The 17945-nt window shown below is 45.2% G+C and overlaps 1 protein-coding gene across 2 annotated transcripts in view; it reads left to right on the top strand.

Moving 5' to 3' along the window:
- VSTM4 (V-set and transmembrane domain containing 4) overlaps positions 1–8664 on the top strand; it is a 102854-nt gene extending 94190 nt beyond the window's left edge. The window contains exons 8-9 of one of the 2 annotated variants that reach the window (XR_008510412.2): positions 2545–3767; positions 4321–8664. Coding sequence is in view for 1 of the 2 variants with exons in the window: in XM_024254120.3 (XP_024109888.1) it covers positions 2545–2670 (126 nt within the window). In the remaining variant the exon portion in view is untranslated. Of the gene's footprint in view, positions 1–2544; positions 3866–4320 lie in introns of those variants that run through there. The other variant, XM_024254120.3, reaches the window with a different exon arrangement.
- Positions 8665–17945: the final 9281 nt, after the last annotated feature.

Here is a 17945-nt window from a genome sequence, read left to right as displayed (position 1 = left end):
TTGAATGAAGATGGTTTAGTTGTTTGGAATTTCCACCAGATAACCAGGAAATAGGCATACAAACTGTTTTTTAAAAAGTCAATCAAACAACAACAAAACCAAAGCCAAAACCAAAAAACCCTAAGTCTGACATCCTTATAAAGAGCAGAGGTGCTTAAATGAAAATGACTGTGTGACTATAAATTCATGACCAACTTTTATTTTTTTAATTATGGGTTAAAATTAATTAATGCATTGTTTAAATACATGTGCCTACTACAAAATCCAAAAGGTAACAACAAATGTACACAGTGAAGGCTGGGTCTCCCTGCAGTTGTTCAGGTTACTTCCCTAGAAAGAGCAATGGTTAATGTGCTCTCCATTTTCTGAACGAGTGCCAAGAGTTCCCAGGATTTCCTAAGTATGTAAAATATGTACCCACATATTTACTTACGTACACGCATACACGCGTATTTACACAGGATATGATAGTGAAATATAAAGTACACATATAGCTTCTCCTTCATTCTTAAAGACTGCACCGTATATTGCGTTATACGAATGCACCCATCTCCTACTGATACCTATTTAAGTGTTTACAGTTATTTGCTTGTACCAAGAAAGACTCCCACCAATAGTATAGCAGAGGACCTCTATGTTTTGTCAGCCTTTTTTTTTTTCAATGTTTGGCAACTTGAAAGACAAATAAATGATGTCTAAGTGTGACTTTAAGTGTCGGTTTTCTGATTATGAGAGGGTGAGTATCATTTCATCTGTGTCCGAGATGCATGCATTTTTCTTTCCCATGAACTGCTGGTCCTGTCTGTTGTCCTTTGCTGAATTTGCTTGTGGAAACTTGATTATTATCTTTGTTGAATTGCAAAGCCCTTTAATATGAGCTGTAAATATCTTCCTCATTTTTTCAGTTTTTTTAAAATTTTATTTAGAGACTGTTTTGCCATGTGTAGCATGAAAATGTACACACATCTTTTTTTCCATTGCTCCTGGGTTTTGTGTCATATGTTAAAATTATTTCCATACTTGGAGGCTATTTTTAAAAAACTCCCCACCTATTTTATAGTACTTTTATAGGTTTATTTTCCACATTAAAATTTTTAATTCATTTGGAATTAACCTGGGGTGAAGAATGATATAAGGATGTGATTTTTTTTTCTCAAATGGCTGTCCAAGTATTCCAACAGCATTTATTGAAAAATAACTTTTAGGTTTAATTGTTAATATCACTAGATTTGAATCACCAATTATTCTTTATTTTAATAATGTTCCTTAATCATATTAAGAAAATATATGTCTACACCTACTTCATTCAAAAATTGTTTTAAACAAAAATGTGTTTTTAATGGTATTAAGTACCTTTCTAGCATCTATAATCATATGCCTTTTCTCTTTTGATCTATTACTATTATGAATGTTATTAATAGACTTTTTAATATCAAACCATCTTTGCATTTCTGAAAAAAATAAACTTGAATATGATTATCTATCTTTTAATGTACTTCATTCTCTCTGAGTAAATTTAACTTAAAATTTGTATTAATAAATGATATCCTCCCTTCCTCCCTCTCTCCCTCCCTCCCTTCCTTCCTTCCTCCTTTTTTCCTTCCTTCCTTCTTCCCTCCTTCTTTCCTTCCTTCCTTTTTGATGGTACATTCAGATTTCCTGGAGTTAATGTTTATAATTTCTGTTTTTCTGGAACATAATGCATTTTATCCTGTATTTCAAAGTTTTTTCAGTATATTCAGCAAACTGCCTTGTTTAAACATTTTTAAACTTCCTTCATTTAGTTTGTGTCTATCTTATTTTTTATTTTATTCACTTAATGCTTTTTCCCTTTTTATCTTGATTAATTTATTTTTCAGTTTATCTGTTTTACTGGTGATTTATGCAGTCTGGGTTTATTTCTATGAAGTTCTTCCTTCTGCTATTCTTTATTTTATTCCTCTTTTTCTAACTCCTTGAGTTGGAGGCCTGACTTACTTAATTGATGTTGTTTAGCATAAGTATTTCAGGCAATGGTTTTCTCCCAGCACTGCTTCAAACATAGGCTTTAGGTTCTGGCAAGGAATATTTTCCTTAGCATTATTTTCAAGATATTTTGAAATTATAGTTTTATACTAAGTCATTTACAAAAATTTCTAGGTGGTGGCATTCTAGTGTTGTTTTTAATTTTTAGAATTTTTTTGTTTCCATCCCCACCTTTATATTTCCCTTTTGGTCAGAGACCATTAGTTACATTATTTTTACTCTTCAGCATTAAAGTTTTATTTTAGCCTTGTGTTTAGTCATTTTTTTTGTGAGTGTTTCATGTCAACTTGAAAGCAAATCATAGGATCTCACTGCAGGACATAGTGCTCTGTAGAAGACAATGAGATCTATCTTATTAATTATGTTATTGGATATTATGTAGTCTCTTAAATTTCTTGTCCACTTATCCCTCTCTGAATCCCAAAATGCTATGAACATGCATGCTTGATGAATGAATGTGTGACGTAGAACTCCTGTGGTCAGCTAGAATTGTGTTTTGTTTTGTTTTTTCTTTTATAGCCAAAGATTGCTGAGGAAAACTTAACCTATGCCGAGCTGGAGCTGATCAAACCCCACCGGGCTGCCAAAGGCGCCCCCACCAGCACTGTCTATGCCCAGATCCTCTTCGAGGAGAACAAGCTGTAGTACAGCGTCCTCCCCCAAGGTTCTATTTAATACCTGCCACCCAGTGATTTATGAAGCCTTGGAGACAAAGCCTTTATGTCTGTATTTTCACCCATGCCTTCTGAGTGGTGGGGAGCCCCTTTTCAGCGGCATTCTGGGTGCCTTCGAAGAAGTATAAGGCTGCTCTCCCCAAAAGAATAGGGGCCACAGCTCTTGACAGATCTCCCAGGACAAGATGCGCCTGGATTTGAGCCCTGAGCATAAGGATTCTGATCCTGAGAGCAGCCAAGGAGATTTTCTGCTGAGCCAAACCCCTTCACATTTTTCTCCTCTTTCGCCAGGTTTTCTTTAAAATCATTTTTAAATCTTAATTTTACTCTCTACTCTTCCTGTATCCACGAGACCAGCTCACAGTATATAGCTAGAGGAAATGCCATTATGGACTCAACTGTAAGATGGCACATATGTTGGTTTTCCAAGGATCAGATGGCATTGCCAGGGCCACAGCCAACTGCTGATTGCCAGCACCACCTGAGATGGCATCTCTTGTTTTAAATAGATGCACTGACCCTGAAGATTAAGGCCAGAGGGACAGACTGACTAGAAGTATGGCACTGAATGCCATGGTGCCCACCTATGAGACCCCGAGGCCGCAGGACAAGAAGAACACCATTCTAGAGGGCTTCCAGCCCTTTCACAAGGTGGACCTGTACTGATAGAGAAACACACTCTCTAAGAAGTGCTTACTCACCCTTTTCCAAAGGAGCACAGGTGTTGGCCATCAGAAGACACACTGGAGCGCATGGGCTTCTTCACTGTGTGCCAAGCTCAGTCACCTCTGATTCAGCGCCTGAGGGTGTCTGCTGCCAGGTGCCCTCAGGGTAGGAGAGTGGGAAGTACACGCCAAGCTGGAAAGTGTGTTCTGAAGACTCTCCTCTTGCCAAGTGCCTTGCCCATTGCAACCTTGTGTGTGATTCTAATGGGTTTGAATGGGGGTCAGGGTGCATGGGGAAGTTGCTCTGTGGACCTTTGGGACACAGGAATCTTGGACTCACTGGCAGGGGATCCATTCTGAAAGCACCATCCTGTCAACTGTGTTGTTGAGGACATTTCTTGATGTGAGTATAGTCTGGGTGGCTATTTACTGCACACTATAGAAATTGTTTGACTATGTAGTGGACCATGTATATATGATAAATTATCTATTTTAAACACAGCTGGGGTATGAGTTGTGCCCTCTATATAGCTGTGTGAACTTGGCTGAATTTCTTATCCCCCAATGGCCTCAGACTCCATGTTTGTGTAAAGATGACTTAACTTACCATAGAATTCTTGAGGGTAAAATGGGATAATGAATCTTGCCAGTTCTAGAAACTGTAAATTGCTACACAAATGCTCTGTGTTGACATTCATGCTAAAGCCAGTCTGCATTTTCAAAATGAAAATTTCTTCACTATTTAAGGTATCATTGCAATAACTTTAAAAACCAAATATATGTCCACCAACTTAGCCCTACAGTAATGTTCCCAGAGGCTCATGAGAGTTTATGGTTTATTGGAAAGGGTCCAAATTGGAAGCAGATATTGATTTTCTGGGAGCAAACCGGTCTGCCTTTACAAAGTGGAAGTTCACCCTCTTTGGATAACACCTGTGTCTCTCTCTCTCTGCCAGATCTCAAAGGCAGTGAATAAACCATACAGATTTTGAGGAAGAAAGACCTGTTTGGAAGAACTCACTAGAACTTCTTTGAGCATCTCTTTGGGAGGGGAGGATATATGGTTAGCACACCATTTATATCATAATTATCACAGGGATTTTTAATTTTATCGTGGCAGTGTTCTGACAGATGTATAGTGTTTTGAGGGCAGAGGATGATCTCCTAATTTGCCCAAAGAGCCTTATGGGTTTGTGGGGCTCTGGGGCTGCCAAATGGGAAGGAGAGGGAGCACATGAAAAGGACATGGTGGGAAGAGGGCAACGGGCCAGGGGGTAATATCTTCCCAGGCCCCTTAGGCCTCTGCAGAACGGAAATGAACTTCATTCACCCCCAAACCCACCCACTTAAATCCAAGGAGAGCTTAGGGTTATTATGCACGGACAGGAACACATTCTACCAAGAACACATGCTCTTAAGAGCTGGTAGCTCCCAGTTAGAGTCAAACCAGTCATTGTTATATTATAGATTGAATCCAGCCTCTTTCTCCAAAACTGTGGTCATCACTGCATGAATCCACACTAAGGTGTGTGAATGGGGACCTGCAGATTATCTCCTCCTACTGAAAATGCTGCCCAGGGGAATCTTGGAAGCTATGGACAGCATCCAGGCAGAGCTGGTCCCACTGTTATCTCCAGAAGCAAACGCCCAAGCTGTGCTCAGAACTGGAAGCAATGGATGACTTGTATCTGGTGCTTGTTTGAGAGGATATATTGACATTATTGCCATAGTAAGCTTAAAAAAATGTGCCCACTCATTCATTCTTTATCCATGGACCACTAATCATGCATTGTCATTTCCAAAGATAAGGGGAAACATATCACATATCATTGAAATAGAAATTAGGGAAAGTTTGTCAATTTGTTTTCACTATAAGGCATCAATGGCAGAAACTACATATGAGTAATTTTCAAAGCAGACCATTGCTTAAATGTTTAAATGAAGCTAAAACAAGTATGAACCCATTGCTTAGAGTGCAGTGGCTTCTTTCAGGCAGACAGCAGATGCTCTCAGATTTGGTGGTGAGTTTTGGCCTTGGCATGGTTGACATGGAGTCAGCACAGGAAGCCGGGAGGTATGAAGGGGCATCCACCTGGGTGAAACTGTCTTGCCAAGCCAAAGCCCCCAGGCCTGCCCTGAAGCAGCTGTAGTGGAGGAGAGGCCTGGGATTCCTTAGAGTCACCTCTTTACGAATGTACCGCCACTCTGTTAGCTCACGGGGAAAATAAGGAAAAGCCAGGCCTCCCACCTCCTGACTCTTGTGAGAGTGAAGACAACATGGGGCATTTAGAAAATACATTTTTAGTGTATGATAATGTGGGCTGGCCCACACAGCAATAAGCCCAAAGACCCCCTCGCTTTGGGGATTATTCATGGCCCTGCTCATCACAGCCTGCGATATGCATGACTGTAACCTAGGCTGAGCCAAGAATGGATCTCATGCCAGAAATGGTCCCAAGCATGCACATGGCCCCCTAGAATATCAAAATCCTGGGGAGAAAGAAATCATCTTTGCCTTGGGCAGTGAAGCTGGAATGACACATATCTATCTGTTGCCACATCTCCTGCCTAGTGGAGAAGACTTGGAAGGCAACAGACACTGAGCAAGCAGCAGGGAGGAGAATGTCCTGGAAGGGCAGGACTCCACCCAAGTCCCTAACATCCCCAGACTCTTCTCTTCCATAAACTCTCTAATTACTCTGCAGTTTAAATCCTGGTTTTGGTCAAGCCAGTCAGATTGCATAAAGAATTTGAATACAGTATGCATCAAAGTTGCTTCCCAGAACAGGAAGCAAAACAAACAAACAAACAAACAAACAAAATACTGATATCAGTACCCAGGGTGCCCAATTAGGGCACACCCAGTGGCTGCATTGCAGCCCCTGAGCTCCTGCTGCACTGTGTGTCCTGCTGCCTGAGTGGGCCCCACCCTGGGCTCTGACGACGCCCTTGTCAATGGAGAGCTCCCGGTGGAGGGCTCCAGGACTGATGCTGTCCCTAAGGAAGGGAGGCCTCAGGTTTGGAGAGGGACACCAGCAGGACCAGAGGAGGACTGAGGGGCACTGGCACCAACAGGTGGAAGGGAACAGCGTGGTAACAAAAAAGAGCCATGCCACTTGCATGCTGGAGGGAGTCTTTTTGTGTCAGCCTAAAGCTTAGCCTGGCTTCCATGTGAAACATGACATCTTTCCAGTATCCCTGATCCAGGAGACTGCAGTGAAACCCAGGTGACCCAGCTCTGTATCATTTGGAGCCCATTACAAAGTGAGGCAGCCACATGGCAGGGACATTGACCCCACTCCAGACCACACTCCCATCTCCATACATAGGATAGAAACTGTTCATCAGGAAGGAAAACCAAACAGAAATTCGTGGTGTAGGGGAGGGGTCTGCATTTAGCATGGCCATGCTGGGCTGGAGTGGCTGTGGGGTGTCCAGATAGATGGGCACGTAGACTAGTGCTTTCTCAACCTTAATGCATGCACAAATCATCGAGATCTTGTTAAAATGTAGATCCTGGGTGGGCACGGTGGCTCACGCCTGTAATCCCAGCACTTTGGGAGGCTGAGGCGGGCAGATCACGAGGTCAGGAGATCGAGACCATCCTGGCTAACACGGTGAAACCCTGTCTCTACTAAAAATACAAACAATTAGCCAGGCATGGTGGTGGGTGCCTGTAGTCCCAGCTACTCGGGAGGCTGAGGCAGGAGAATGGCATGAACCTGGGAGACAGAGCTTGCAGTGAGCCGAGATCATGCCACTGCACTCCAGTCTGGGCAACAGAGTGAGACTCCGTCTCAAAAAAAAAAAAAAAAAAAAAAAATGTAGATCCTGGCTCAGGAGGTCTAGAATAGGACCTGGGATTCTGAGTTTCTAACAAGCTCCCAGGGATGTCCATGCTTCTGTTCCCTGAACCACACTTTGAGTGGCAAGGATGTAAACTGTTGGAAACATGGATCTGGTGCTCATTGCGGGAAAGGGGGTGTCCCCAGGGCATAGGTCACAGCCAAAGCCCTGACAGTGGGCAAGATTCCCAGGGAGAGGCTGCCTGCACATTGAGGAGGGGAAGGGCTGGGCCTGAGCAGTGGGGAGCATCCATGCTGGCAGGTATGCAGCAGGCGAGGAGATCCAGGTGGAGATCAGGGGACAGTGACAGTCACAGCAGCAGGGGAGAGCCAAGAGAAAGCTGCTCCTAGGAGACTCTCAAAGGAAGAAGGGCTCCGCAGTGTGAACTCTGCAGAGGGCAGGGAGAATAGAGGTTGAGCCTTTGCTCATTCTGAATTAATTGATTACTCCTTTTTAAAAGTGCTTTCTTTCTCTGGGAAAAAAAAAACATTCCCCAGTGCATAAGGCTAACAGATGTGGGCGCTGAGCTGTGTCTGGTCTGCTGAGAGTATTTTCCCCAGAGCAATCCTTATCTTCTCAGGGGGTGGGGATTTGGACAAGACTCTTCCTGAACACGCAGCGTGGTGGGGAAGGGTGGCCATGGAGGTTTTCTGTTCCTTCTGTTGTCACTGGTGAAAGACGACTTGGTGCCCAATTTCTAATAAACACAATGCTATTAGTGTCACTCCAATTTAGTGTCTGATTGTTAAATGTTAATGTACTGTACTCTACAGTTTTAAATATAATTAGAGATGTTTACAGCTTTGGTTAAATGCACCTTGTTCTTCCACATTAAACTTTATTACAAGCGTCCTCCATCAACAACGAGGAGAAAGCTCATTAGTAGGTGGTCTGTATGGGGTTCTGGGCTGTGCTGAAGGAATCAGCCTTCTGTTTTCCTTTATGACAGCTTTCTACATGCGGGGGTGGCCAGGATGATTACTTCCTGTTTATGTGTACACTTAGTACCTCAGATTCCTGGGTCTACGGAGGGATCTCAGGGAAGCCAACAACACCCAGGAATTTTTATGCAGACGTTTGTGTTGTGTGTGTGAAGGTCTGATGTTCTCTTCAGTTTTCTAAAAGGGGTCTGTGGTCCACAAAAGATGGAGCCTTTAGAGAGGGTCCTAAGCCAGTGTCCTGCCCACAATGGACCCAGAGAACATCATGAGGAAGCTGGGCAAACTAAGGAGATGGAAAGGTACCTGCCAGCCTGGCGACCTTCCAGGCATTCTAACCCTAAAACTGCCTCTTGCACTAAGCTCTGGCTTCAGGAAGCCTCTCTGCTCCCACCCTCACTCCTGTTGGCTGGAGGAACCCTGACCTGTTGCAGGGCTGATCTTTGGCTCAGCTAAGGATTGGGGCTACCCAATCCTCCCCTTTGTGGGGTCTCCTCCATCTCTTTTCTCCCTCAGCCCATGTGTGGGTTCCCAGGTTCTCACAGTACTCCAGTTCTGAGTTCCCTGTGACTGCACCCCAGTCCATTTCATAGTCAGTTTGGAATTCCTTAAAATGTTGTAACTGAAATTGGGTTCTCCTGCTTGCTGTTGGAAGCCAAACTTGAGAGACAAGATTTGGTGGAAGGAAAAGCAGGCTCATTCAAGAGCTGGCAGCCTGAGGAGATGGCAGACTAGTGTTGCAGAGACCATCTCAAGTCAGTACAAATTCTAGGCTCTTTTTATGTTAAAGATATGACCAACAACTGCTAACATCTGGGCACCAGCGAGGGTCCAGGAAGTTGGAAACTCCTTTGTCCTTGGTCAGATCACAAAGCTCCTATAAACCTTCAACGAAACATAGTTGTTTACATACTTCTTCTTTAATCCCAGAGTTAGCTTCAAAAACTACATGATTACTGTTTTTGCATTTTATCTCAGTGCCCTAAAATTATCCTAGCCTACGTGCAGGAATGGATAAGGGCTCCCTTAATTGAAAATGGAGTTAGCTGTGTTAGTTCTTTTGCTCTTTCATTCTTACAATGTCTTGTTCCTGCTTCTCCTTATTCTTCCACCTCATCAGGATTCATTTCTAGTTTCCTTGGGGTTCTCTTTCACCATGTAACCCCTCGTCTTTTTTGCACCTTCAACTTCTCCTTCCATCTCCAAAATGACAAGTGCTTCTCAACCTGCATAGACCCCTCCCAAGCCACTATTCTCCTCTGGTTCCTTCTCTCTGCAGCCTGGAGTCTACACTGCTTGCTCCCTGCTGTCTGTCTCTCACCCTCTACTGGCTGCCTTTGCTCCCCCTCCCCTGAACTCAGTTCTGCCCAAGCCCTCTGGGGTTTGCTGCTGAGCGTGTGTTCTCTTGCAGAGAATGTCTTATTTCCGACCACTGTTCAGCTGTATCCCTAGGACCCCACCTCCACAGCCCCCATGGAGCCCTCTCCTGAGCTCCACGTCCACCCACGAGCTCCCCCCTTGCAGTTCCCTCATGAATCTTGGAAGATTCACCCAATACTGAATGCATCAGAGCACCCTGCACCCCTTGATACCCAGCCATCTTGGTTAGGGCTCCACCGCTCACCCCGTGGCTAAAGCTGCAAATCTAGCATTAGAGATATGGTCCACCAGCCACAGCAGCAGAAACACTGCTGACTTATTGAAAATACCAGGTGCCTGGCACTGTGGTGAGTACGTTTTCTGTCTTATCTCATTAAGCCAGTGCTACTCTATGCCAATTTGCAGATGAAGAAGCAGAAGAGCTCAGCTAGCTGGCCCAGGATGGCAGCGCTGGAGCCCTCCTCTCTCCTGTCCATCTCCCCTGCATGCCGGCACCTTCCCCATTGTCTCCATTCACACAGCTCCTGCTTCCCATCAGCTCTGATCACCTCTCTCATGGACCACCACTCTGACCCCTGACCTATTCCCTGCCATTTAACCCACCCTCCGACATGCAGACTGGCCGAGTTACCCCTGCCCGACATCCTGCCCCGACTGCCCTCAGGATGCCCAGCATCTCGAGGAGTAGCAAGGCCCTTCATACCTGGCTCCCGCCTACCTTTCTGGTTGCACCTCTTGTGGTTTCCCCTCTGTGCTGTTAATCCAGGCCTCGGTGGCTGTGAGCTGCCACCTTGGAAGCCCAGCCCAGTGTGGTGTGGAGCTTCACGGTTGCAAGAGCAAGCCTGTGCTGGGCGTGGGCATGTCCCATGGCAGTGGCAGCAGCGACCATGATCAGAGCCCGTGGTGCGCTGCAAGCAGGCCTTGGGACTGGTGAGATCCCCACAGGCAACCAGCCACCCAGCCCTGTCTTCAGCAGCGTCTGGAACCAGAGGAGCAGGAAGCCCAGGTGGGGTCCCATGCTCTCCCAACCCTGATCACCACCGACACAGCTGCTGGCTGTGATGACAGCCCCTGTGGCAGCACAGAGCTGGCAAGTTCAATGGGAAGTGCCTCATCCCTCAGGAGGCAAGCAGCAGGTGCGCATAATAAGGACTGACCCCAGGGATACCTAGGAAGACACCTTCTGGGGGTTCTTTGATGCGTTAATGGAGGGACAATCAAAGAAAGGCCCTGGCAGGAGAGTGGGACTCAGGAGGCCCTCGCTGTGCAGTGGCAGATTTTATCTCCACCCCCAGGTAGCAGTGCAGGCCTTCCCAGGCGCCAGAAGATGGTGACTTGGTTTCCAGGAACATGACCTCTCTATAGGATGTCCTCACTAAAAGAGATACTAGAGGTTGTCTACTTAAACTCCCCTTTCGTTCCCCGCCTTTTATACAAAAGACCACGATTTAAAGGAGAGTTTAGGTAACAGAGATCCAGGGTGGGCATCAGGATCTGGACTCAGGCTTTCTCTGCCCCTTCCATAGCTCCTTATGCTCTGGCTCTTGTCTGTGGCCTCCCTGCCCAACCCTGGAGGACAGCTGAGGCCCAGCCTTCTCCAGCAGGGCTGGATGGGAGGATTCATTGGAAGGTGGCAGCTGGGCACCTCCAACTGAAAGAAGCACGGTCAGCCATTCCGGGAGTGGGAACTGTCTCCTAGATAAGCTTAGCTTGCTCAAGGGACATTTCAGAGGTCAACGTCAGTTCCATAAATCTTTGCTGAGCTCCTACTATGTCAGACACTGAATTCACAGGGTATTCATGTGTTCACATAGAAGCACACCAATAGGCAAAACATCCTATGATGGTTACTGTTGCCAGAGTATCTTCTGTTTGCCAGATATGGTGCCAGGGACTGCATGGCAGCCCTGAAAGGCAGGTGGCATCATTGCTACTGGATGGCTCTGAGAAATGAGGTTCAGGGTCATCATAAGAGACTTGCCAAAGGCCACACTGTTGGTTGTAGAGCTGGATTCAAACTCAGAGTTTCCCAGTACCAATCCTGTGCTCTTCCTATTATGTCATAGGAAGTACGAGTTATATCAGAACCAAAAGACGTTCTGGTATAAGAACCTAATGAGAAGTAATCCCAAGGTGCCCAGGAAACTAAAAAGAGGAAAGAGTTAGGATAGACTCTCTGGAGGAAGTGTCTGTCTGAGTTGAGCCCTGGAGGACGGGCAAGAATCTGCCAGGAGGCAGAGGCCGGGAACCTTCCTGGACTATAAAGACCAGCCAGTAGGGCCAGCCCTGGTCAGGGAGTGGGACTCTTCCGGGGAAGCAGGCCTCTTCTGGGGAAGTGCCAGGTCCCAGAGAGCAGGAGCATCTGGCCCCTTGGTGGCCAGCCCACCTCGGGGACTGTAATAAACAGTGGACCCAGAAGCTACCTGGGAACTGAGATGGGTTGAAGGGATTTCAAGTAGTGAACAAGCGAAGAGGGCTCTGGTGGCTTCACACTGTCTCTCCCAACCAGCTCACAAGGTAGTCTTGTTCCAGGATGAGGAAACTGAGGCCATTTAGAAGTTAGAATACATGCTACAGTGAAAAGGATACTCTGGTATGCCTATGGAGTAGCCAAAAGACAAAAAGATTCATTGCAGAGAAAAGTTCTGTGCCTTAAGCCCTCTCTAAATCCAGGCATTCTTCACACTCTCATCCCCAGTGAAAGGGGCTGGAGGGCCTAGTTAATTCTAGCTTTTATTTGCTTTTCTTGGACAGATTTGGAATCTATATGAAAATTATTGTCCCCATGGTTGATTCCAGATGTCTGAGTAAAGATGGAGACAGTCGTTAATGTACAATCACCTGTTTATTTCCACCTGACCATTGGCAGAACATGACTGGCTGGAAGAGATGTCAGTGAGGTTATTCACCCAGGGTTTGGAACTTCTTGAGTTAACAGACATGGGTGTGCAAAGACATTGTTTTCTTGACCCCTCAACCCTGGAGGCTTCTCCTGTCTATCTCAATCTGGACAGCAACCACGCTACTTGAGGCTGACACCACCATCTGGGGGCAATTCCTGAAAACCTGCAGAGAGCCTTGGCTTCCACCTGTCCTTCACGTGCACCTGCCCTCCATCATAGCTCCGTCATAGCTCAGCTGGGTTTTTTGTTGTTGTTGCTGTTTCTTTGTTTTGTTTTTGCATCTCCTCTGCATTCTTGCACATTCTCTTCCTAATCCAACCTTGCTCCAAATCTCTCTCTGTTTTCATTTCATTCTCTGCCCCTCCCTCTCTCCCTGTCTCGTTATTCTATTTGCAAGTAAAACGATAGTATGTGTCACATGCAGGCTGTAAACTAACTGAGCGTTCCAAGCTGTGCTGTCTGGCTTTGGCACCAGACTCAGGACTGGATTTCCCAGCAGGGGCTTGGTGTCTGGAGTTGTTTCTCCTCACATACCACGGCATTTGCTTTCTCTTGGGTCAGCTATGGCTTTTCTCACTGTAGTGTGAGCATTGCCTTTAGGGTCAGAAGCCCTGGTCCAAAACTCAAGTCTCCTTTTCCATAGCTCTGTGTCTTTGAGAAGCCATTTGAGCTCACTGACCTGCAGCGTCCTCATTTGAAAAGTGGTAGGGCCAACAGGACTTAAACAGTCACCTTCCCATCTGGAACAAATTTGTCTCCAGGGCAGAGGGTAGGGGCAGGTGAGGATGCTGCAGGGACATGGGAGGCTGCTCCCCAGGGCCGAGCTGTCCCACAGTCCTGGAGCTGGGAGTAGTCATGCTGGGAGGTAGAGAGCCCAGGGCTGGCTCCCTCATCAGCTTGCTCTTGGTGTGGCCTGGAGATAAAACCCTCTGCTAATGTCATATGACCTGTGTGAACACATGGAGCACTGTGCCCGGCACAGAGACTGTTCCACAAGGGTCAGCGCCAATCGCTGCCGGGGATCTTCCCTGACACTGGCGATCAGTCCCCAGCTCCTAGCAGGGCTTGTCTGGCAGGGTCTTCCTTCCTTAGACTGTTCTTCCTTGGGGAACAAGGTCATTAAAGGATGGCTTTCTTCTCTCCTGGGGACAGTGAGGGCAGGCCATGTCAGCTGGATCACCACACTATCCCTGCCGCCTGCCACAGAGCTACTACCTCACACTGCTTCTCAATACTTAGAAATACAACTAACTGTGGAGAAGGACTGGGAAGGTGCTTTGAAAACTAAAAAACAAAAACAAAAACAAAAACAAAACAAAAACCACAACCTACAAGGCAGGGATTTCCTTTTTTTTCCCTATAGATTTTGTTTCTAACTGAAGGCATCCAAATTCTCTACCCCAAACCATAACATTGTCCAAAGCTTCCACAACTCAGCAAAAAAAAAAAAAAAAAAAAAAAAGCACTGCTATATTTATCCTGTTGGCAGCCCCCTCTGCCAGTTTCCATCCATCAAAGACCAGCCTGAAATAACACGCTTGTCTGGGGGTGGGGACATGGCTGAGGTGGCTGGCGGCACCCTCTGCTGTGGTGGGGCCAGGGTGGCCTTGATGGGAATTTTGAGTGTTCACACCTTGGGGCCCTGCAGAGGCTCCTTCTCTGTAAAACAAGAAAGAGCTGGTACATTTTTACGGAGAAACACTGGACCAGTGTGGACCAGAGAGTCAGCTCAGGGCTAGTCCCACACATTCAGTTCAGCTCTTCCCAGCAGCATCTAAAGGCACCCCAGGCCAGGTGTGGTGCCTCATGCCTGTAATGTCAGCACTTTGGGAGGCCAAGGTGGGTGGATCGCCTGAGGTCAGGAGTTCGAGACCAGCCTGACCAATATGGTGAAACCCCATCACTACTATAAATACAAAAATTAGCCAGGCATGGTGGCATGCGCCTGTAGTCCCAGCTACTCAGGAGGTTGAGGCAGGAGAATTGCTTCAAACCATGTCCTCAACTTCCTAAGAAGAAGCCTGGTCTCAGTATCTAGATAGTTTCAGGCTACTGTGTACAGGCTTCAACTGATTTTTAAAAAGCAAAAGACAAAATTTTATTTCATCCCAGCTCAGGAGCAAGGTTGTGAGAGTCACTTATGTTTGTAAGTTGCTTATAGTTTGCAAAGTGTGTTCCTGGTATATTGTATTTTTCCCCTGAATTCAACACATACATATTTTAAGTACTCTCTCCGAGGAAGGACCAGGAATTGGTCTAATTTCAGCCCACTCTAGGACTTCCTAGCTATTTAACGAAGGCAGGGCATCTCCTGCTGCCTCCTTATACCCAGGCAGGCTCACCTCCTCATGCTCTTCATCCATATCAAGTTGCCTTTCATCCTCCAGTGACACCACATCACTGTCTGCCCCGCAATCTGTGATGTTCAGACAGGCTCCGTGTTTTCTTATGAGTAACTGTGTGACTCTGCAGCTCACACACTGACATCTTGAAACAGAGAGAAGTGGAGCTTTTAAACATGCACAATGCCAAGTCAGACCCACGCAGAACGGATGACCTTGCATCCACCCTCTGAGCGCTCCAGTACACTGCATGTGCCCCTGCCAGGTTGCCCCCACTAGGATGCATGTTTCCCTATTTTTATTTTTTGTTTGTTTGATTGTGGTAAAACTTACATGACATTTATCATTTTAACTGTTTTCAAGTGTACAGTTCAGTGGCATTAAGTGCATCACATTGCTGTTCAACCACCTCTGCCATCCGTCTCAGAATTTCTCCATCATCCCAAACTGAAACTGTCCCCATTAATAACTCCTCATCCCCCTCTACTCACCAGCTTCTAGGAACCACCACTCTGCTTTCTGTTTCTTTTTTTTTTTTAAAAATATTTTATTTTAAGTTCCGGGATACATGTGCAGGATGTGCAGGTTTGTTATACAGGTAAACATGTGTCATGGTGCTTTGCTGCACCTATCAACCCCTCACCTAGGTGTTAAGCCCCACATGCATTAGCTATTTATCCTGATGCTCTCCCTCCCCTGCCCCACTGACAGGCCTCATTGTGTGTTCTCGTTGTGTGTTCTGTCCATGTGTTCTCATTGTTCAACTCCCACTTATGAGTGAGAACATGTGGTGCTTGGTTTTCTGTTCCTGTGTTAGTTTGCTGAGGATAATGGCTTCTAGCTTCATCCATATCCCTGCAAAAGACATGGTCTCATTCCTTTTTATGGCTGCATAGTATTCCATGGTGTATATGTGCCACATTTTCTTTATCCAGTTTATCATTGACAGGCATTTGGGTTGATTCCATGTCTTTGCTATTGTGAATAGTGCTGCAATGAACATACACGTGTATGTATCTTTATAATAGAATGGTTTTATTTCTATACATTTGCCTATTCTAAGTGCCTCATTGTAGTGAAATCATATGGGATTTATCTTTTTGTGCCTGGCTTATTATTTCATTTAGTATAATGTCCTCCAGGTTCATCCATGTTGTAGCATGCGTCAGAATTTCCTTCCTGTATAAGGCTGAATAATATTCCATTGGATGTATAACTACATTTTGTGCATCCATTTATTTGTGCATGGACATTTGGGTTGTTTCTGCTTTTGGCTGTTGTGAATAGTGAGGCTATGAACATGGGTGTGTAAGGACCTGTTTGAGTCCCTGCTTTCAAAGGGTGCATGTTTCCTAAGAGTCATTTCATCATAAACAGCACATGGCCTCTCATAGACCCAGTGCCCTATAAATGCAAGGGGACTTCAAAAAGTTAATGGGAAAATTGAGTTTATATATATATATATACACTTTATTTTTCAACATAAACTCCATCAACATCAAGACACTTTTGTAAATGGTGATACCAGCCATTTAGTCAGCCTAAAGAACTGAAGATCCCAGGAGTTTAACCATGTCAGTGCAGTCTTTTACCTTATTAAATGAAGAAAAATGGATGCTCTTTACATATGTTTTAAGATTAGGAAAGAAAAAGAAGTCAGAAGGAGCCCGATCATGGCTGTAAGATGGATGCCTAATGATTTCCATCGAAGCTGTCACAAAATTGCTCTTGTTTGATGAAAGGAATGAGCAGGAGCTCTGCCGTGGTGGCAAAAGACTCTCTGGGAAGCTTTCCCGGGTGTTTTTCTGCCAAAGTTTTGTCTAACTTTCTCAACACACTCTCATAATCAGCAGATGTTATTATTCTTTGGCCCCCTAGAAAGTCAACAAGCAAAATGTCTTGAGCACCCAGAGCATCCCGCAGAACTGTTGCCATGACCTTTCCTCTTGACCCATCCACTGTTGCTGTGACTGGTCCACTTCCACCTCTTGGTAGGTGTTGTTTTGATCATGGTTTGTCTTCAGGATCATACTGGTAAGGTCATGTTTCATCTCCTGTTACGATTCTTCAAAGAAATGCTTCAGGATCTTGATCACACTTGTTTAAAATGTTCATTGAAAGCTCTGTTCTTGTCTGCTGATCACAATGGTTTTGACACCATGGAGTGGAGTGTGCTCAATTTTAATTTTTCTCAGAGTTGTATTAGCTGAGCCAGTGGAGATGTCTATGATGTTGGCTCTTGTTTCTGCTGTTAATCATTGGTCCTCTTCAACGAGGGCCCAAACAAGATAGATTTTTTTCCTCACAAACTGATGCGGATGGTCTCCTGCTGCAGGCTTCATCCTCAACATTGTTTCGTCCCTTCTCAACACGAGTTATTCATTTGTTAACTGCTGATTTCCTTGGGGCACTGTCCTCATAAACTTTTGTTAAAGCATTGATAATCTCACCATTCTTTTACCCAAACTTCACAATAAATTTGATGTTTGTTCTTACTTCAATTTTAGCAAAATTCATGTTGTTCTCAAAGGGCCTTTTTCAAATTGATGTCTGATCCTTCTTAGTGTCTCAAACTAGATGCTGTTCAAAATGTTATAATGAGTTATTATGACTTTATTTTGATGCAAAAAATTTGAAATGCATCATAGTTTTTTCATCATAAGCATTTTCCACGAGCTTTGTGAAGACCCCTCATGTGCCTGGGCTGCTGTCATTGCCATTCCTCGCCTTTCAGGAGCACAAGGTCCCACACTGTGGCAATGAAGATGTCTTTGGAAGTCAATGATCTCTTTGAGGGACATTTAGAAATTGTGACATATTAAATTAATGATAACCAAGGATAAAATTTAGTTACTAAATTAGTCACTAAATTAGGTATCTAATTTGTAATTAAGACCATTCTATCTAACTCAGTGATAAGGGGGGATTGAAGTGGCTTGAATGAGAAAAGCTGCAATATTTGGTTTTTATAGTAGAACATCCTAGTAGTTGTTTGAGGTTTGTACCTGATTTGGATCCTTGAAGCAATGTTATGTGAGCCCTGAGCAGGGAGGGGCTCAGGGGTCTGGTGAAAGTGACCAGCACATGTCTGGCCCCTGTCTGGGCCTGCTCCTTGCTCAGCGCACGGCCTTCAGTGCAGATCTCCCTTCCCGGGCCTGCTGGCCGCACCCCT

The sequence above is a fragment of the Pongo abelii genome, chromosome 8, assembly GCF_028885655.2.
Source record: "Pongo abelii isolate AG06213 chromosome 8, NHGRI_mPonAbe1-v2.0_pri, whole genome shotgun sequence".
Classification (NCBI taxonomy): Eukaryota; Metazoa; Chordata; class Mammalia; order Primates; family Hominidae; genus Pongo; species Pongo abelii.
This window is presented reverse-complemented; position numbering and strand designations above follow the sequence as displayed.